Below are 20,988 nucleotides of genomic sequence, written 5' to 3'. Positions count from 1 at the left end.
GCAGGCGGACCCTTTAGCACTGAGCCCTCTGGGAGTCTGCACCTGTCTGGGGAAGGGTCTTAACCCTCAGGGCCTCCCTCCCAGTAGACATGCTGTGCCCAGTGCAAGCTGAACATCGGAGCTGACAGGTTCTGAGCATTCTGTAGGAGAGCAGAGGATGATGGTGAAGAGCCCAAACTCTTCACACCTGGGTTTGTATCCTGACTCTATTTATTAGCTACAGGACCAGGGCTAGTTTTAAAAATTTGCGTCTCCACTTTTCCACCTGTGACATAGGAGTTGATGATAATAGGAAGTGTTATCATCCCAAGAATTCCCGGGAGGATTAAGTTGACACACGTAAAGCGTTTAGAATAGTGTTACGATTCCAATTCCACTGGCAAAGCCGTGTCTGGGTGACACGCAGGTCTTGGACCTAAGGATACTGAAATTTGCTCTGCTTCTGATGCCACTTTCAGCAAAGCAACCTACTCCTTCCCAAGTAGGTTTGCTTACCCTGAAGAAATGTGCTTATTGCGGGGATTCTGAGAAACTGCCATCCCAGAGCTCGCAATTTCTAACGACAAATTGATACATTACTTCTAGTTATGCCTGGGCCTCTGACATCACTTGACCACAGAGGTGAGATCCAGGTGTGACGTGAACGGAGATGTCAGTCCCAGGGCAGAGCTGGTTTGATTTCTAAATCATCACACTGGCCTTCTGGTGCCCACCTCCATCTCAGCGCACTTGGCAGACGCTCTGGACATGTGTCCTCAGCCTCTAAACAGAGGGCAGGACCATCCAGCTTCCCACCCAGCCGGGCGCTGCCCATGCTGTCCCTGCCGTGAGAACTGCTAATGAGAGGATAAACAGCTTTTAGAGCCCTGTTGGGTTAGCAACATTGGAAATGAGGATGCTGCAAACAGAAGTATAAATCTAAGCCTTCCCCTTGACCTACCTGCAGTGACTTCAAAAAAAAAAAGAAAAAGAAATCCAATGTTACCATTTTATCCTGGGTCCTGGCCTGGAATACCAACCACCCAATCTTTGGGGATTGGTCTGGGTATTCAAACATTCTCATTTAAAAGTGTGAGAGTCATGCTGGAAGGGTTAGAAGTTTCAGTCATGATACTCATCAGTGGGAACGTGTTCCTAAGACTTCTTTCCTTCCAATGCTTTGCTGGGTCAGGTTTCCATTTAGGAATTCTGGGATTGGTGAATTTTTCATTTGTTTTTGATTAGAGGGCACAGAGAAGTGGGAAAGAGAGGTATTAATAACTGATTAATGTGAAACACTTCCAGAGCTCCATGAGGCCTGCTGTAGGGTAGAGGAGAACTTGAAGAGTTTCAAGGACTAGGAGGGTTCTGGAAGATTCATCTAAGGGTTATGTTGGCACTTCCAGTGCTTACCTTACCACTGGGAAGGTAACCAGGGATTATAATGTCTCATCCCAGGAAAAAATGCAACTTGAGCTGCAAATAAGTCACCCATAAAGAAACTTTGGAGACACAATCCATTGCAACTGCGTTCTTTAAGATGGACTTTCTCTATTGGATCTTCGGAATAAAGAAAGCCACAGGAAGCATTTGGGGTGACGTGGGGGGTGGGGAGATAGGTCAGAAGCAGAGAGCATATATTCCATTAGGACTGGAAGAACTTCTGTTCCTGGGGCCTGGGGCAGGGGAGACACATCTCCCAAGACCCGGCACAAAGATGTCTTGCCTTTAAAGGCGATGTCCCGCACTCGGGTTATCCTGACATTTCACTTGGGATTCATGGGCCAGCCTTTCCCTTGTGACTCTCGGGGAACCCGGGTTCTCTGAGTCCACCTGGGCGTCCCAGCGGAGAGGAGAAACAGGTAAGACCTCGGCAAGAGGAGGAAGCGAGGAGGCTTGACTCTAGACTCGGCTGGGGTTCGGACCAAGGGGCGATCCGGCAGAGGGTGTGAGGGGGGAGTAGGCTTGGGAGCTTCCGGGTGGGACCGGCGCGGGACACCCAGACCGCGCGAGGCGGCGCGCGCCCGAGGTAGGGGGGTGTCCGGGGCGGGGTAGGAGTCCCTGAGGTGGCGTGGGTCCCCCCGAGGCGGGGCGGGGTCCCCGGGGCGCTGTGGGGGTCCTCGGGGCGGGGTCCCGGAGGAGGCACGGGGTCCCCGGGGCAGGGTGGGGGTCCTCGGGGCGGGGCAGGGAGAGGAGAGGGCCAGGGCTGCGTGGGGTTCCCGGGGCTGCGTGGGGTCTCAGGGGCAGCGCGCGGGGAGGGGGGGCTGGTGGCGGCGGGACAGGTGAGCGGCCGCGGGCCCCGCCCGTCCCCGCCCGTCCCGCAGCCGTCCCGCCCCCTCGGTCGGGGTTTCGCAGCTGGCTCTTTCCTCTCCTCTCCTCCCCTCCCGTTCCGTCTCTCCTTTTAGGTCGCTCCACCCCGCCCAGATCTGGCCGGGGGCCGGCCCGAGCGCGGCCGCCAGCTCGCGCGGAGCGGCTCGGCTAGTCCGGAGCGGAACCGCGTCCTTCCCGCAGGCGCGCTCGGCGCTCCCTGCGCGGCCCTCCCCGCGTTCCCCCGGCGCGCTCGTCGCTCCCCGCGCGGCCCCCCGCACTTTGCCCCGCGGGCGCGCGTTGGAGAATGCCGGAAAGATGGCGGTAGCTGCTGGGCCGGCCGGCGGGGGCGGCCGCGCGCCGCGCAGCGGGCTGCTGGAAGTTCTGGTGCGGGACCGCTGGCACAAAGTTCTGGTGAACTTGGGCGAGGACGCCCTGCTGCTGAGCTGCGAGGACGGCGCGGCCAATGGCCTCGGGGCGGCCGCCGGAGGCTTGTCCCGCCGGGGCGCGGGGCCCGCGGAGGCGGCCGCCGGGGTCCGTACCGCCTTCACCGACCCGCCGGAGCGGGTGCCCGAGGCTGTGTGCAGCCAGAAGCGCGGCGTGAAGGTGCTGAAGCAAGAGCTGGGCGGGCTGGGCATCAGCATCAAGGGCGGTAAGGAGAACAAGATGCCCATCCTCATCAGCAAGATCTTCAAGGGGCTGGCGGCCGACCAGACCCAGGCGCTCTACGTGGGCGACGCCATCCTCTCCGTGAACGGCGCCGACCTGCGCGACGCCACCCACGACGAGGCAGTGCAGGCGCTGAAGCGCGCGGGCCGCGAGGTGCTGCTGGAAGGTGAGCGGCCGGCGCAGGGCAGGCGGGGAGCGTCCCAACACCTCACCCCACCACCCCGCCCCGTCCGCCCACCACCACCCCCCCCAGGGGCCATCGCGGGGCGCGCGGCTCGGGGTGCGCCCCCACACCCCCCCACCCCACCCCACCCCACCCCCGTCCGCACGCCCCCCGGGGCCATCGCGGGGCGCGGGACTCTGGGTGCGCTCCCCCCTCCCCCTCCCGCCTGCAGCCGCTCTCCGGGGGCCGCAGCGCGCGGAGTTGTGACAACTTCTACCCTCCTGGGGGCAACTCGTCTCCACACCAGGGTCGTCCGGGGCGTTGAGCAGGCAGCGCTGGAGGGAAGGGTCGGGCTAGCGAGCTTTCTTGAGCCCCTACCCAGTGCTCGGCAGAGGACCGGGGGTGTCCTGCACGTTGCCGCGCTTTTATCCTCGCGAAATCCCGGTGTTGTGTAGGGGCTGCAGGTGAAGCTGGCGGTGAGGGGTTCACGGCCACGTTACGGAGCCGGCTCACCGAGTGATCGCGACTCTGACAGTTTTCTGCTCGGGCACGATTTTCTCTCAGAAGCCTGGGCACCCCGGCGTAAAAGAGGCGGTGGGGTTTGAGTCCCACAGGGGCCGGAGAGAGGGGGCCACGTGTGAATGCCAACACTTTCACCACCCTTCCCGGCTTCCCTCCTTCCAAATTGGAAACGGGGCTTCTGGTTAGTCGTGCCAAGGGCTGGGAAGTGTACTGCAGCTTTACGCAAAAGTTTGCTTCTGCTGCCAGGTGCCTGGCCGGTCGGTCTGGATTCCAGGTCGCTCTGGGTGGAGGGCTGCTGGAGTGTTTTTTCCTGCCTGAGTTTTCCCCATGTTTCCCCTGCACCCCCTCGGAGTGGTGTGGAAACAGCTTTAGATTTGTAAACAGTTTCCCCTGCTCGTGAAGTGTCTTAGCACCACCTGTCTTGAGACCTGAAGTCCCCGTTCCCCCGGTTACAGAGTGTGGGTAGAATGGTCTGCGGCGTGTGTCCTGGTGTGGCTGTGTGTCCGTCTGTGCGGAAGAGGGGAGGTGGGGGCGCTGATGGGGTGGACGTCTTTGCCCCAGCCGCGCTGCTGTCTCTCCCTCGGTGTCCCTGTCTGCCGCTCAGCTGCGGAGTACATACCTCTTTGTGTGAAATGTAAGTGTCTGTTTGGCCAGCTGCCCCCACACTGTAGATTGTCTGGGGTCTTTTATTTGATTATGGGTCCTCTCCCTTGAGCTCCATATCATGCCCGCTGAGTAAATGAATAAATGAAACCATGGCCATTGATACAGAATGTTTCAACTGAGACCTTGTAAACTGGTGGTTGATTTAAGTCCTAAATTAAGAACTTGAGTCAATTTCCTGCTCATCAGTTGCGGTGTGGCCTGTGAAACCGAGAAAGTTTGAAGTTTGGAAACCAACTGCTCTTCTCTGTAACAGCTGATGCAACTCTGATCCATGGTGGCCCACCTCCTGGACTAGAATACAGAAGCTTTCCCCCACCCCTTATTTGTCTAGAGTATTTGTGATGTCTTCATATTTAATTGCAAGCTGGGATCCAGAAAGTGTAAGGCTATTTGCTTTGGCTTGATGATTAACATAAGTAAACAGCAGAAAGTTTCTTGATTCAAGTGTGTGTTGGCTTGTGTGACAAGGGGCAGGTGGAATCTGGAGCAAGTGTAGTTTGGACTATAAACGGCTGGACACCTGCTTGGCTTGCAGTGTGACTGCAGAATATCAGGGGGTCATTTCTATTTCAGGTACTGCCCTTGATTATGTCTTTTGTTTTATTCCCCCTCCGTTTCCATTTAGTGAATAGTGACTTAGCAAAGAAATAAATAAAAAAATCTACCTCACCCCAAAAGAGGAAGAGAATATGACTCCAGGAGTTAAAAATAAATTTAGTTAAGAAAATAATTCAAGCAGTTGTCACTGAAAAGTGAGTCTTGTAAAAACCTCTATATGTAACAGTCTTATGACAGATTATTGTGTGTTCCAGGCAGGAGCTTTAGGGGAAGACTGTGGGCTTCAGACTGTGGGCACAGACAAGACCCACCTGGGCTTTGGGCAGCAGTCTTATTCTAAGCCTGAGTGTTCAGAAATCAGCTGCTATTAAGATAAACCAGAAATCCCCTCACCAACAAAACAGTATCTCTTCTTCTGAGAGTATTGATCCTGAATGAGGTGGGCATGGTCATGTATCATCAAATCCAGTAGCACATAACTTCTCTCTTGTAGCTTGGCTGGCACTAGGACAGGGTTCCCAGTTTAAGGGACTTGCCAGAACCACCGGAAGGGCTTTTAAAACTCACCTGTGCACTCCTCCTGCACGGAAATGCAATCTGATTCCAGAATTTCTACATAGGAAAGACTGTGCCTATGTAATCTAGTTGGATGAGAGGGCTAAGGGAGCTGCATTAAATATATATTTATATGGCAAACACTTTTTTTTTTTTTTACTTAGTTTGCTTTTTCTGGTCTGTTTTTTGAGGGAGCAGATGGAGACCTGTTGAGTTCTTCAACCAATGCCAATACGACTGCTCATTTCATGACATGTGCCCCCTAGTGGAAACTCACCGCCTCAACTGATGGCGTGTGGGTATGCCTTGCCCATTCATGTCGACTCTGCAACCCCATGGACTGTAGCCCCCCAGGCTCCTCTGTCCATCTGCAAATAGTACATCTTCTGAAATGAGGCCCAGCAAATTTCAGTGCCTGTATTCTAGTCTTAGATTCTATCGTAGAAGGATCTTAACCTCCCCAAGCCTCAGTGTCTTCTGAAAAATGAGAATAAATAAATGCTTATTTACTGGGCTGCTGTAAGGAAGAGCACTCTGAGAATTTTCTTAAAGGGAACTGGGGGCATATATCAAATGCCTGCAGTGCTTAGTTATTTTTATAATTCAAATGAAGATGTAACTGTCCCTTTCTAAGGAACAGACTTTTCCTATTCCTCTACTAGAGTTTATATTTTTAAATTTTTGTTTTTATTTATTTTTTTCTTGTACTATAGAACTGTAACGTCAGGAGACCATTGCTCTGGGCGAAAGGAATCACAGCAACAGCTCATATCTCTTGAGGACTTAATATATGCAGGGCTGCATTTGTTATATTTGTTACCTATGTTGCTCTTACACTTTGAGTAACTCTTGGAGGCTAGTGCTACTGTTGCTAATTTTACTGAATGGAAACTGAAGTTGATAAACAACAGGTTATTTGCTTCAACTAACAGAAGATATGCGGGTCTGTCAGACTTAAAAGCTTGAGGTGAGACTGCTACTGACTTCTGCTTCAGCTGTCTGCTTGAGTCAGTCGAAGCGTCATCAGTTACCGGACTCAAGATGCTCTTTGCACTCCTCGCGTGCTGACATCAGGCGGCAGCCTGGAACCGGAAACAGTCATTGTGCAGCCACCCAGAGGGAGAGGCAGGAATGGACACTGAGCCCCAACTTAATCACCGAGTGTCTGACTATCCAGAGGGAGCTGCCGTGATATGGCCCAAATTTGCAATGCGATGGAGGCTCCATTGTTGGACACGTGGTGAGCAAAGAGACTAAACTGCAATTCAGACTTTAAATAGTGAATAAACTATGCCAGTTAAGTCAGTGTCAGACCAAACCTGCATCAAAGTTAAGATCAGAAATCTTCACACTAGAGACTCATTTCCCATTTTAGGGAGTGGAGAACAGGGACCCTTCATTCAGCCGTGCAGATATTGTGCCCCATAACTCCAGGGGTGCCCCCTCTGGAATGGGTCAGGGCACACGTGCACAATTGCCTTTGGAAGCTTTGGGTAGGGGACCGGGAGTGGGAGAGAGTTTTTGCCCTTATATTAATAGTAAAATCATAATTTGAACTCTATCAACCTTTTTGTACCTGAAATGACAATAGTCAGTTTCTTCAGAATTTGTCGAGATCAAGGAGTGCAGAGTGTTCTGAGAGTGGAGGGGTGGACAGAATTATCCTCGAGTACAAAAGTCTCCCACGGAACTGGACTTGCAAATGGAGACTCAAGCGAGACAGTCAGAAACGGTTGTTGACATTCACCCTGCCCCTCAAAGTTCCTTCCTTAGTACCACCCAAGAATGCTTGGTGTGGAGAGTCTGAAATGTCACTTTTACAACAACTTTCTCCAGTGCTGGGGGTGGGGGGGGCAGTGGGGGCTGCAGGGGAAGGGTAGTGAGTTTGTTGGCATATGACCTCAGAACTGGATGAGAATTTGAACTTCAAAAGGGCATTACGGGCTGCGGTGTTTGCCCATGGGAAGGGAAGCTGAACCCATCTTGGGCTAGGGGAAGGCCAGTGCCTCAGCCCAAAAAGAGTTTGGCCATCAGCTGTAGCCAAGTGTGAGTGGGAAGAATGTACCCTTTAGACCTTGCTGAGGGGCAGGAGTGAGAAAAGACAAGAGGTTCGAGCAGGGTCAGGGCTTGTAGGGCTTGTTAGAGTTGGATTTCATTCTGAGGGTGAAGTGTTTGAGGCAGGGAAATGTCACACTTGGTTTCACATTTCCAGAAGCTCACTCCCTCAAGCATGCTTCTAGCGTGAAGTTGGTGAGACTTGTGAGGTGAGTGGCCCCCTGCACCCACCCAGCCGCCCTGGGGTGCAGGCACCTGATCCTGAATTCTACTTGGGGGCACCTCCCTGAGCAGGAGTTAGGTTTGTAGAGGGGCTTCACATGCATTATGATTTTGTCACCAGGTCACCCCTTTGTGGATGAGTGGACAGGTGTTATAATTCCCCTTTTGTACAGGAGGAAATTGGAAATGCCAGGGTTGGGTGACTGGTCCCAGGTTACCTTGTCAGTGATGGAGCTGGAAATCAGGTTATCCAACATTCCATCAACTTTTCTGCTGCACACTGACACCAACCCAAGACATCATGCAGGGACTAGGAGAAGCCTGAGAGGAATAAGACGTAGCTTCTCCTTGCAGTGAGCAGGGAGGTAGGGCATTTAAGGCTGATTGTGCAGTACTTGGAGGGCTTCCCAGGTGGTGCTATTGGTAAGGAATCCCCCTGTCAATGCAGGAGATAGAAGAAACTCGAGTTTGATCTCTGAGTCAGGAAGACCCCCTGGAGGAGGGCATGACAACCCCCTCCAGTATTCTTGCCTGGAGAAGCCCATGGACAGAGGAGTCTGGCGGGCTACCGTCCATAGGGTTGCAGAGTCAGACACAACTGAAGCAACTTAACATGCATGAATGCGAAGTAGTGGAGATTAGTAAGACAGATAGGGTGATTTTTACCCCAGCATATAAAGCAGTAGGACCTGGTATACATTGGGCTTACCGGTGGCCCAGTAGTCAAGAATTCGCCTGCCAGTGCAGAAAACAGGAGACTCAGTTCAGTCTCTGGGCCGGGAAGATCCCTGGAGGAGGAAACAGCGGCCCCCTCCAGTGCTCTTGCTGGAGAATCCCATGGACAGAGGGGCCTGGCGGGCTCCAGTCCATGGGGTCACAGAGAATTGGAGTTACTGAGTGACTGAGCATGCATGCATGCACCTGGCCTACACTAAGCTGTTAAATGTGTTAGGGATGGGAAAAAATGGCAGGACAGGCAGAAGGAAGGAGGGAAAGAGAGAAAGAATTTGGGGACTTATCAATGACCCTTTTTTACGACTCCCATCCTCCAGCACTCATGCTGTTAGACTATGGAGATAAACATTTGGCATCTGGTAAGGAAACCATACCTTTCCCTGTAGAGAAGATGAATGAAGAAGGGACTTTTTAAACCCAGGAAGCACTTACTTAACATAGACCAGTCTTGAAAGACAGTTGACAAAAGAGGAGCCAGACATGATTTTAAAAGTGATGGGAAAGGGTAATTACCCTTTTCATGCTATATTTAGAACCACTTTGCCTTTGACCCCCTGTGGCTCAGCGACCTCCATGTCCAAATAAGTAAGAAGGCTTTCTACCAAAGGAGATGAAAACTGTCTGCTTAGATATTTTAATTGTTTCTTTTTTAAGCTTGTGTATCAGTCTGAGAATTCAGACCATGTTCCTTAAGTGAAGCTGATCTTTTAGTTCCTTCTTTCTGCTGGGGGTGGGGGGTGTTGCTCCTCTCATTTAGTGGTGCATTTTAATACATACCATGGAGTATGTATGAAAAATAACTCATTGCATAGGGTCTACATGTGTGAAACACATCTAACCAAGGCTACCAGTGGTCTGTGTGGAGGGGAAGTTCTTCTCTAGCAGCCTGTGGCCTACTGAGAATTCTACTTCAGATGATGCATTTCAAAGCAGCTAATGTTAAAGAAAAGCCAGACTTTCCCCCCACATTTATAACGTGTTTTATATACCAAACCTCATTACCCACTTCACTGGCTTTGATCTATAATAGCACTTGCCTTTAGCTCTGGCCTGCAGAGTGAGACTTACGAGAAAATATGTAATGTGCACCATGAAATAAATGTCCTAACAGACCCACGCAAATGAGCCCCATCCCCAACATGAAATAGACAAGATGGAAAAGTTCATGATTAATCGTGGTTGTCATGGAAATTAAAAGGATGACCCATACTTCAGCTCAGTGCTTTTTAAAACTGCTTCTCCTCCCTGTGGACTGAAGTGTCAGCATGTGCATAAATGCAAGAGGCTGTGACTAAAATTTAACAGTTGCTGAGGATGGCTGCAATTGACATGTCCAGTTTGTTTGCATTGCTGTTCAGACTGCCCTTGTTTCTTCCTGTTGCAATTTTTTTTTTCCTCAAAGAGGTAAACAGCAGTGGTTTAGAGAGTAGGCTTTAGATGTACTCTGTCTAGGCTTAAGTTTGCATGCTGCTGCTTTCTAGCTTGCGATCTTGTGCAAGGCGTCTAATGACAAGCCTCCGTTTCTTAACCAGTAGGTTCATCATGAGGAGTGGAGTGACTGTGTATGTGGAGTGGTTAGCTCATTGCCTGGAACCTGGTCTGCACTAAATGGTGCCAGGCCACACAGTATGTCAGGTCTCCTGCTTAGCTCCGTTTTTGGATAGAGGGTTCAGTCACAGGTCCTGTGATGCAGGCACGGGGGACAGTTTGGGATTTACCACGCGAGGAAACTGGCTGATGTAAGAGATGGCCTAGCAGAGTTTGTTTGCCATGTGGGGGTGAGTTACGATCCCACAAGAGTGTATTTCATTGATGATTTTTAGTCGAATCAGATACTTTCCTTCCACCAAACCACAACGTAGGCTGCTGTGGTTTTTAGTGGAAAAATGTGAACTGTGTCTTAAAATGCTGATATGCAGGAACATGCAGAAAAGTGTTTTGTGAAAGGATAGTGGGAAAATAAGGATTTAACCAACAAAGCAAAATTCAGAACTCTTTTAAAATTTTTCTAGTAATTATAGGAATGCCAAGATCTTATTAGCCCAAAGAAACCCAAGTGTTTTTATTTAAATATGTGAAATATATAACTGTCACTAAATAAAAATACACTTTAGTGGGGTTTTTTTTGTTATTTAGTACTGAGTTTTGTGGAATCTAAGAGACCATCAGGTGGAAGATAAACTTAATGTCCTCAGGAAAGAAGAAACAAAGGGGGTCTCACGGGAGCCTGCCTGAAACTGGGCACCAGAGTGTGAGCCTTCAGTGCAGGGCTTGGTGAGGATGAAGCCACCACGTAGGTAGGGACCGCAGAGGAACTCACCCCACACTTGGTACTGCTGGAAAGAAGGAGAAATGCATCCCCTGTGATTGTGATTCCAAGGTTTGTTGTTGTTTAGTCACTATGTCATATCCAGTTCTTTGTGACCGCATGGACTATAGCCCACCAGGCTCCTCTGTCCATGGGATTTCCCGGGCAAGAATACTGCAGTGGGTGGCCATGCCCTCCTCCAGGGGATCCTCCCAACACAGGGATTGAACCTGCATCTCTGGCATTGGCAGGCAGATTGTTTACTGCTGAACCACTAGGGAAGCCCTGAATTGCAAGTTGGTTCTAATAAATATTTAGATCTGAATTTAGAATGTCAGTGTGAATGTTAACAAGTACTTAGGCAGATAATCTAAAGTGTCCTCAGATTGGGAGGGCCCTCGATGAATGAGAAGAAAAATTATAAATACTCTGTGTAAGAACTTGCTTTCCATCCAGGCCTTCAGAAACTTTAAGGCCATTCCCTAATTCAGAGATGATCAAATATGAAGGAAAAAAAAAAACCAAAACGGGCAGTTTGAATTGATGAGTTATGGTGTAAAATTGTTACACAGCCCGTTATTAAAACCCTTTTCCAGTACTTTCCTGGTGGCCCAGTGGCTGAGAACCCATCGTCCGGTGCAGCAGATGTGGGTCCATTCGATCCCTGGTCAGGGGCTCCGTGCAGCGCCCCGTGGAGCCCGGCAGCTGGGGGAGCCCCGGGGCTGCTCTGAGAGAGAGCTTGCATGCTGCAGCAGGAGCCCCGTGCACCAAAGCAAAAACAAAGAGAGAAAATCGTTTGTCTTCGGATGGTTAGTAAGGTGGGACCTTGTTGGTAGATTGAAGCAAAAATCTATAGGGGAATGAAATGAAATTCCCGCTCTTCTAAAATGGAACAGCCTGGAGAGGGAGACAGGGGTAGAATAATAAACTGCATTTATATAAATTACAGATGAGTTCTATAATCATATAAATTACAAAGGAGGAAATCTTGTAACAGAACTTATGGAATATCTGAAGGTACTAAGTCTACATGAAGTGGAAAGGAGTGCTTCCCAGAAGAGGTGACTTGCCCGGTAGGGCCACACAAGGAGACAGGAACTAAAATACAGGAATCACGTGGCTCTTTGGGGCCCTGCACATCATGCAGTTTCGTCTGAAACACTGTTTCATCTGCGTAGAAGATCAAGTTAATGGCTTTTCTTTCTTGCTTGTGATATCCACATACCATCCTCTGTTCTCTACTTCATCTTTAGATTTTTCTAAATCAAAATAATATATGTTTATAGCATTCCTTCCCCGTCCCTCCCTCGTATCTTCTCTCCTGTTCCCCAGAATATTAGAATATATCGCAATATAGGCATATTATTTAGACTATTTTAATAGCAGTATGGGCAGATTATTTAGAATACTGGAATACATATTTTTACATACTAGAATACATATTCTAATATTCTGAATAATATGCCTATACTGCTATTTCTTGATATATCAAATTTAGCCATTACTGACTAAATTGCTTTATGTATATAAAATTATAATGATGTCAGTATTGCTCCATTTTCCAGTTAAGTAGTATTCTATGATCAGGATTCTCGCAGTTATTAATACTAACAGTTTTCCTCTTTTTTTTTCTTTCCCATTTGCTTTGTTTTCTTATGCCTAGCTCAATTTTTATTTTCCAAATGCAGCAATAACGTGTCAAATTTCTAGCAATAATTTTTTCAAATGTTCACACATATCAAATAATGCACCCATTCTGTTTGTTTTTCTCCTGGAGCCCTGCTGCTCTGGACTGGCTTTGTCTTGGCTGTCCTTGGCTTTCTCCTGTGTCTGCTTTCCTGATCAAACATCACCTCCATGTTTTGTTTACTCCCTACTTTCGCTGGAGCACATCCTTCAGTGGCTTTCTGAGAAAGAGCGTCTGGGAAGCCGACATGTGATAATATCTTTGGTCTCTTTTCTCACCAGTCTTACGCCATTCTCTTTCTTTCACATGTGAACTGTTTCTTTTCTCTGGAAAGTCTTAATAATTATTTTTTATCTAATAGTCTCAGTTGTGTAGAGTAACTTGACAAGGTGTGAGGCTTTTGGTAATCATTTTTCTAAGCACTTAACGGACACCAATAGACCAGAGCGGTAGTTCCCAAAATGTACCAAGGTTCCACAGGGTGCACCAGTGAACTCAGCAGGACACCATGTGGAACATTTTAAAGTTTCAAGGAAAGCAGCAGCATCTGTTGTACACCAGGCAGACCGCTAAAGGGAGTTTCAATGTTAAATTGCTACATTCCTTCAGTGATATCAATATCTTTGCAAAGATGGATTTTCTGCAATTGCTATGATAAGAAATTAAGAAATTTCTTAATTTAAGAAATTTAATTTAAGAAATTAAGGAAACTTAAGAAATTAAATTTATATTAAAATAAGTGCTAAGTGAAAAGTAGTGTGGAACAGAAAATGGAGGCAGCAGTATCTAATATGATTTCAAGGCTTGAGAAGTTGTATAGTGCCCAATAAATGCTAATTTTTCAGGACATAAAGATGTATTAGGGGCTTCCCTAATGGTTCAGATGGTAAAGAATCTACCTGCAATGCAGGAGATCTGGATTCAATCCCTAAGTGGGGAAGATCTCTCAGAGGAGGGGATGACTACCCAGTCCAGTATTCTTGCCTGGAGAATCCCATGGACAGAGGATCCTGGCAGGCTTCAGTCCATGGGGTCACAGACAATCAGACATGACTGAGCAACTCACCCTTTCATTTTTTTTCAAAGATGTACTATGTTGTTAGGACTTAGCTACTTAATAAATTGAATTGTTAGGTATTTCTTTGTGCCTGGGGATGTCGTGAAGAAAAATAACTAAGACATTTAGGGGGCCGTTTACTGAATAGATTGGGACCTGGGGTCTGAAGGCTGCTTTGCTTCAGTTCTGGAACGCATTACTGTGTTTTTCCTTTGGCAGCTCCTCTCCTCTTGTCACTGCTCTTGGGGTGCAGATCCTGGTGCTGGCTACAGGACCCTCTGTACTGACCCAGTAAGAAGCTAGTCTTTGTTGTTACTTTTCTCTCTGGCTGCCATTCTCTGTTGTGTTTGTTCATTTTCAGGGGCAGTTACTAGATTTGTATCTACAGCTCTTGTATTGAATCTTTAGAAATCTTATCTGTTCTGTTGTTAAGTTCCAGAACATTTTCTTGGTCTCCTTGTTCATTCTTTTTTTAATATATGTGTATAGCATCCTCTTGTTTTATGATTGCAGTGACTTGGCTGTTCTCTATGAATCTGTGAATAATGGTTTTTTGAAGATATATTTTTGCACCATTATTGACTCTGATCTCTCTATGTACTTTTCTGTCCACTTCATTTTCCAGTGTATCATTCGTATCTGATAGTGTCACATATGTCGAGATTTGTTTCATTTTTGTGTTCCCTAGAAGCAGAACCTCAGATGAGCATCTCAGTATAAGAATTTTATTTGGGATAGAACCCCAGAAAACGCTTGTAGCAGAGCGGGAATGTAAGATGATGATGGAAATGAACCCATAAAGACCCCACGGTGAGCACTTAGCCACTCTGGAATGCATCAGGTCCCATGAGAGGTGAGGAAAGGAGTAAAACTTCTTTTACCAACTCATCTTTTCATTTAGGTTGGCTGCTGGGGGTGTTACCTTGCTTATACTCTTGCTGGTGTCTCTGTGAGGGTCACCAGCGTGTGTGTGCTAAGCTGCTTCAGTCCTGTCCAACTCCTTGCGACCCCATGGACTTTTGGTAATCATTTTTCTAAGCAGATTCTCCAGGCAAGAATGCTGGAGAGGATAGCCGTTCCCTACTCCAGGGAGAGGGTCACCAGTACCTCCTGCCCAGAAGATGACATCCAGGCAGAGAACTGCAAGTATTCACTCTAGGTGCCATTCACTGCTTTGGAGAAGGCATGGTGTATCAACTTGGGCTTCATTGGAGTCTCATTTCCTGATTTAAAGTGTTCAGAAGAAAGCATGATGGAAGATTTCCATCCCAAATATCCTGGAAAGGCTGGTTCAGAACACAACCAAGATTGAGTACATTACACCCAGGAAACCCTGTGAGGCAGACTTGGCCACCTTCACCTGGTCTTTCATTTCTGTGAGCGTGAGGTTAATGCGAGAGACTTGCAGTTCTACTTAGTTGACTGCACAGTCCCTGCAAGTAGATTGTGCACAAGTTAGATCAGTTGAACCAAAAGGGATCATTGCATTTCTCACCGTCAGTGCCGTTGACATTTTGGACTAGATCAGTCCTTTGTAACGTAGGATGTTTGGCAGCATCTCTGGCCTCTACCCACTGGATGCAAGTAGCAGCCTCTGTCCCTACTTGTAATAACAAAATGTCTTCAGACATCACCCAGTGTCCCCTGGAGGGCAAAATCGGCACTGGTGTACAGCCTAACACTGGTTCTCAAACTTGGCCATGTGTTAGAGACATTTGCTTGTGGACCTAGTCAATCATTCCAACTCTTTGTGCAGGGACTGTAGCCCCCCCCAGGCTCCTCTGTTCATGGGGTTTGTTTTTCCAGGCAAGAATTCTGGAGTGGGGTGCCATTTCCCCCTCCAGGGGATCTTCCCAACCCAGGGATCGAACTCATGTCTCCTGCGTCTCTTGCATTGGCAGGGTTTTTGTTTGTTTGTTTTTTTAACTGTGGAACCACATGGGAAGCCCAATGTCAGAGACACTTAGGAAGCTTTAAAAATCCTCATGTCTGGATCCCTCCCTAAGGGATCCTGATTTTAATTAGTCAGAGATTTATTCTGGGTATTAGTCAGTTTACAGGCTCCCTGGGTGATTTTAATGTACATTCAGGGCTGAGAACCACTGGACAAAAACACCTGCTCATTAACTGCAAAGTAGTGAACAGAGTCTGAGAAAGCCAGGAGCGGTGGAGTTCATGGTGAACTGGGCTAATCGATTCGTCTTCAGGTGGGCAGCTGAGGCGCTTATGCAGTGTGGAAGACTTCTCTTTTCTGTTTTGTCTCTGGATCTTGTGGGTTGATTTTCCTTTATTTACACTTTAGAGTACACAAATGATATGAACATCATACCCTTCTTTTGATCTACCGCTCCTGTTATGGTGACAAAGGAGCTATTGAATCTCAGAGTGACAGACCAAGGTAGACTCTGCGCGAGCAAAGTGGACAAACCCAGCGTGTGACCTTGGGCAAGCCTCCCCTGTCTAGAGCCCAGCTTTCCCCTCGCTCACCTGGGGTAACAGCGGCACTTTATGGGGCTGACATGAGAACTGAAATAGTGAATATAGAACCGAATACAGTATTTAGCTCCGTGTTTTGTACCAAAGTACCAAAGGGTGTTGGTTATTACTATATTTGTTCTCCCGCACTAGACTAAATGACCGTGAGAGATCAGGCCTTATCCCCCGTAAAAAATTCAGTGGGCTGAACAGCACTGCCTCATTGACAGCTGTCTGCTGATCGTGAGCCATGGCCCTAACTCGGCAGGATTGGGTAAAGCTGAGGACAAGCAGCTTTGGTTGGTGAGATTCATAGATTGCTGAGTGAGGTACACTGTTGGTGGCGGTGTTTAGTCGTTAAGTCATGTCTGATTCTCTTGCGACCCCATGGACTGTAGCCCACCAGGCTCCTCTGTCCGTGGGATTTCCCAGGCAGGATTACTGGAGTGCATTGTCATTTCCTTCTCCAGAGGATCTTCCTGACCTAGGGATCGAACCTGTGTCTCCAGCATTGGCAGGCGGATTCTCCACCACTGAGCCATCAGAGAAGCCCAAATAATGAACATGTGTTGGATCTTCAACGATTCAGCAATGTCTCTATGTAGGTCTTCATTGTATCAATACCTGATTGAAAGAGGAACTTAATTAACAAACCCAGGTGCTCTATGCTGATCCGTCTAACACTTGGGAAACAGAATTTTGAAATAGATTTAGTGGTTTTCCAGTTTTTGAATACTACAATTTTTATGTGAGTACTTTTCATTTTCAATTATAGGTGTCCCAGAATCATTATTTCTCATTCTTCCAGAAAATGTACTCTCCACAAATTTATCTTTGCCTCAGTAATTATGAAATAACTGGAGACTGTGTCCCCAGTATGCTTATCAGCCTGTATTTGTCAGAGGAAAAAATGAATATAACTTTATAACTGTTTCAAGTCCTGAATTAAGTTATATATTCTTTGAAAATGTCCATAAGGCCTGGAAGGATGATCTGAAACAATTTTAAAGGATGAATCTCAGACACTGATTTATAAAATACATTCTCAGCTACCTAGTGTTTTAAGATGTATTCATATTTGTGTATGTGTGGGCATACTTTGGGAAAATGGAAAGTTTCGCTGGTATAGCTGTAGAGAAGGAACGTACCTAGAAAGCGCGCCTGACACAGAACGGCAGCTTTGCTGAGTGAGTGTTCCGGATAGTCAGTGCTGCACGCGTGATGGGGAGGGATCCTGCAAGCGGGGGACAGTACGGCATGCTCTCGCAGAGCCAAAGCCTGAGCTGGACACAGAAGAGTTTGTTCTTGTCCGCCGCTGCCTCCTTCCAGCCTCAGGGAAGCCGCGTCCCCGCTGCAGTGCGGCTTCTCTGTCTCCGAGGCCCCTGAGGCCCAGGCGGGAATAGTGAGACCCCTGGGGCCATCCCAGCCCCGGCGAGCCTCCTGCCCCCACTTCACAAGTTCCCTCTGTCAGGTTTCCTGTCCACACTGGTCTCCTTGATTTTTGGCTCTCCTCTCCAGTCTTGTTTTAACACATTTACAGATTCTACTGTTTGTTATGAGTTAAATATGTCCCCTCCCAATTCGTGTGTTGAGGTCCTTTCCCCCAGTATTTTGGAAATAGGATCCTTGCCATTGTAGTTAGTTAAGACAAGGTCATACTGGAGTAGCGGTGGGGGGCCCTGGCTGTATCCTCATGCAGAGCGGGGGTTTGGAAACACACGCACAAACACACACCCACAATGCCACGTGGCCAGTCAGTAACAGAACAGTGAGTCACTAGAGGAAACCAGTCAGCGGTGGGTCGTTTAAAGATGGCTTTGTAAGGACGCACGAGAACCAGGAAGCGGCACAGAAGGTATGACTGTGGCCCTTCTCGAGCCTGTCTCAGGAGACGAGTGTACAGCTTGGAAGATGCAACTCCTTCCCTGAAACCTTTGCTCTTTATCCCCAGTGTCCCAGGGATCGGGATTACGAGCCTTCACTGAGAGGTGGGGATGAGGGGCAAGCTCTAAGAGCCCACAATCTAGAATCATCCCTGAATTACTGACTAAATTGCTGGTAAAAACCAGAACTACCAAATGTGAACTAAAGTAGTTATCATCTGAAAACTGAAGAATTGGCATCTTGAGGCAAATTAATAAGATCGTTATTAATAACAACCTCCTTTATATCTTTACCCTGATTTCTTCCTACAGCATCATAGTATTGGGTTAGCCACAAAGTTCATTTGCGTTGTTTGTAAGGTATGGAAAAGGGTGAGCAAACTTTTTGGCCAATCTAGTACTTACTTATTATATTCTTCAGTACAGTCGCCCCTCAGTATCCTTGGAAGATGGGTTCCAAGACCCCTGTGGACTCCAAAATTCACTGACGCTCATATTCGTTATGTAAAGTGGGGTAGTGCAGTCAGCCCTTGGTAACTGCAGGTCCTATCTCTCTAGACATGGAGGGCAAATGTGTGCATGGTATGTGTGTGGGCTTCCCAGGTGGTGCTAATGGTAAAGAACCTGCCTGCCACTGCAGGAGACCTAACAGATACATGTTCAATCCCTGGATTGGGAAGAGCTCCTGGAGGAGGGCATGGCAACCCACTGTCATGTTCTTGCCTGGAGAACCCCATGGACAGGAGCCTGGCGGGCTACAGCCCGTGGGGTCAGACACGACTGAAGCAAGTTAGCATGCGTGCACCCATGTATGCATGTATGTGAATGTATGTAAATAGTGCATGTGCTACTTTGTATTGCTTCTTGGTTTCTTATCTGAGTCCCGCTATTGGAAGCTATATTCCAGTGTTTAGAGGATTACTGGGAACTCAGTGGGCACTCAGTAACTACTACTTGAGTGAATGAATGAATGAGCAAATTGCTCTCTTTAAGTAACCTTTAGGTTAGTCAACTTGAAAGAAAGGCCTGACCCTCTGAGCTTTTTATGTGAAGGTCTGAAAAATTTCTGCTGTTGCAAACTATTCTGGGCTGGTGGGGGCTGAGAGCAGAGGTGGGAGGAATTTAGAGAGGGAAGGATCCTTTGTTCCAAGACTTTGCAGCATTCCATTCCTAGTTACTGAGTTGTGTCAGGCTTTAAGACGTTGTATGGTCTAACGAACTTCTCAGAGCCTCTCCAGCTTCTTGCTAACCAGTAGTGAAGTTAATATTGGATTCACCAACTGTTTCCTGTTGCCTCCAGTTGGTTTCATGAAGGGGAACAGAGGCACACGGGAGAGGTTTCATTGCCTGGATCATACCCTATTATTGCCGTAACTAAACCGGTTGCGGGATATTTTCCCTTTCTGCGGCATTAAAAAAAAACATGATCGTGCTTGACCTATATTAAACATAAGTGGAAGCATATATTTATCTTTGAGAAAGACACTGTGAGCTAGTCACACTTAGGAAAGTTCTTTCATGTGCTTCAAATAAATATATAATGGTGGGGAAAAAAAGCCTAATAATTTTTTTGTTCCTTGGCAACAGCATTAAAATTCAGATTAAATCTTTGATTGCTAATGTGTTCTAGAATCTTGTAAATAGGATTTTTTTTAATCACCTTCGAAAATCTGTATTTGACTAGTTAAAACAATGTAGGGTTTGAAGTTAAATAGGCTGATTTGCAGTTGTACAACTCCCTGGACCGTCACTGCCTACATCTTCATAATTACAGTTATCAGAAGCCAAGGACTCTGGAAGAAAAAAAAATTTTTTTTTGAACTGGAGTTGGTCCCTAAAGTGGAACACTTGATGCATCACCCTCGGGAACAGCGTTTCTCCCTGGGCACCCGGCGTCGTCTCTCTCAGATCTCACTTGCCTTATCTTTTCAGCTGCATGATTAGAAGCAGTTACTGCAATCACTGTGGGAAAATCCAGCAGGAGGTTATCACATTTAATGTTTCAGAAAGCTTCCTTTTGAAGGCGATAACAGTATTTCCTAATCGCTGTGCCGTTGGGCAGGCACAGGTGTGTTGCATACCGTTAAGTCACTCTCTCCTGAGGACAGAAGGTTGTTCTTTGAAAGTATTTGGCTCTGCTTCCACTCCTTTTTCCTCCCACCCCGTCTTTATGCCAGAGAAGGCACCTTTCCCAGACTTACACTCCACACCCAGCAAGGTGTTCTTTCAGAAATCCTGGGTGCTTTTTTTTTTTTAACTCTTTCCATTCCAGTCGCATCCTCAAGCTCATGAGGCATGTTTCTTATTCAGTTCTGGTCCATAGGTACTGACTGAGCATCTCCTAAGTCCTAGCATGATCGCAGCTTCCAGAGGGGCTTACGGTCCCCCAGGGGGAGAGACCTACAGAACAGCCACGTTCTCCTCTTTTTTTCATTCGAGTTGATCTTGCACTGAATCAGGGAGAACCATGATGTAAACAAATAGCTCAAGTCTACTAATAGAAAGAGTGTGTTGCAACTGTAAAAAGTTCCAACACACAAGATTCAATCAACTTTGGTTGCACTCAGAGCGTGAGTATTGAAGACAAGTGAGGGGGAGCAGAGTTTCTTCTTTTCTGGAGCTGTGTTATGTCTGCTCTACTGCGGTGAGCCAGCGTGTGTCCACACGTCCCCCTGTGCTGGGTTTCCTTCCCGTCCAGTTGCTGTAGAGCAGAGTCCCCTCTGCGGCACCGAGTCCTTTCGCTTGTCTGTTTTAGGCACAGCAGTGTGTGTCTCCGTCCATCCCACGTCCCCCTTGGCATCTCTGAAGCAGACGGCTTCTCGATGTGAGTTCGCTTTTTGTAAAACAAGCTAGCTTTTCATTTTAACTGCAAGACACAACCCTCAACCTTGATCTGTCCTCAGAATCTGCTACAGTTTTAGCCTCGTCCTAGTTTCATCTTCCCTCTTGAACACGAGGCTTTAGCTCAGTCTTGTTCTCGCCTGCTGAAAACATGGTGTCGCATAAGCTCTGCCACGGGACTTGACAGCAGCGGGAGATTCGTCAGCATTTGGAGTATGAAGAAGAAAATTGACGCGAATGTAGATATTTTCCTCTTCCATTTCAATTTTAGACTTTTGAGAGAGAGGAAATCTGACTGGGATGGTT

At 47.6% G+C, this 20,988-nt stretch overlaps 1 protein-coding gene across 1 annotated transcript in view; it reads left to right on the top strand.

The window, feature by feature from the left end:
• Positions 1-2,430: 2,430 nt before the first annotated feature.
• SNTB1 (syntrophin beta 1) overlaps positions 2,431-20,988 on the top strand; it is a 241,787-nt gene continuing 223,229 nt past the window's right edge. Inside the window, exon 1 of the mRNA XM_070477497.1 lies at positions 2,431-3,121. Coding sequence (XP_070333598.1) covers positions 2,605-3,121 — 517 coding nt within the window. The 5' untranslated portion in view covers positions 2,431-2,604. The remainder of the gene's footprint in view (positions 3,122-20,988) is intronic.

Source organism: Odocoileus virginianus, chromosome 15 (assembly GCF_023699985.2).
Source record: "Odocoileus virginianus isolate 20LAN1187 ecotype Illinois chromosome 15, Ovbor_1.2, whole genome shotgun sequence".
Lineage (NCBI taxonomy): Eukaryota > Metazoa > Chordata > Mammalia > Artiodactyla > Cervidae > Odocoileus > Odocoileus virginianus.
Note: the sequence above shows the minus strand (reverse complement) of the source record. Positions and strands in the feature narration are given on the sequence as shown.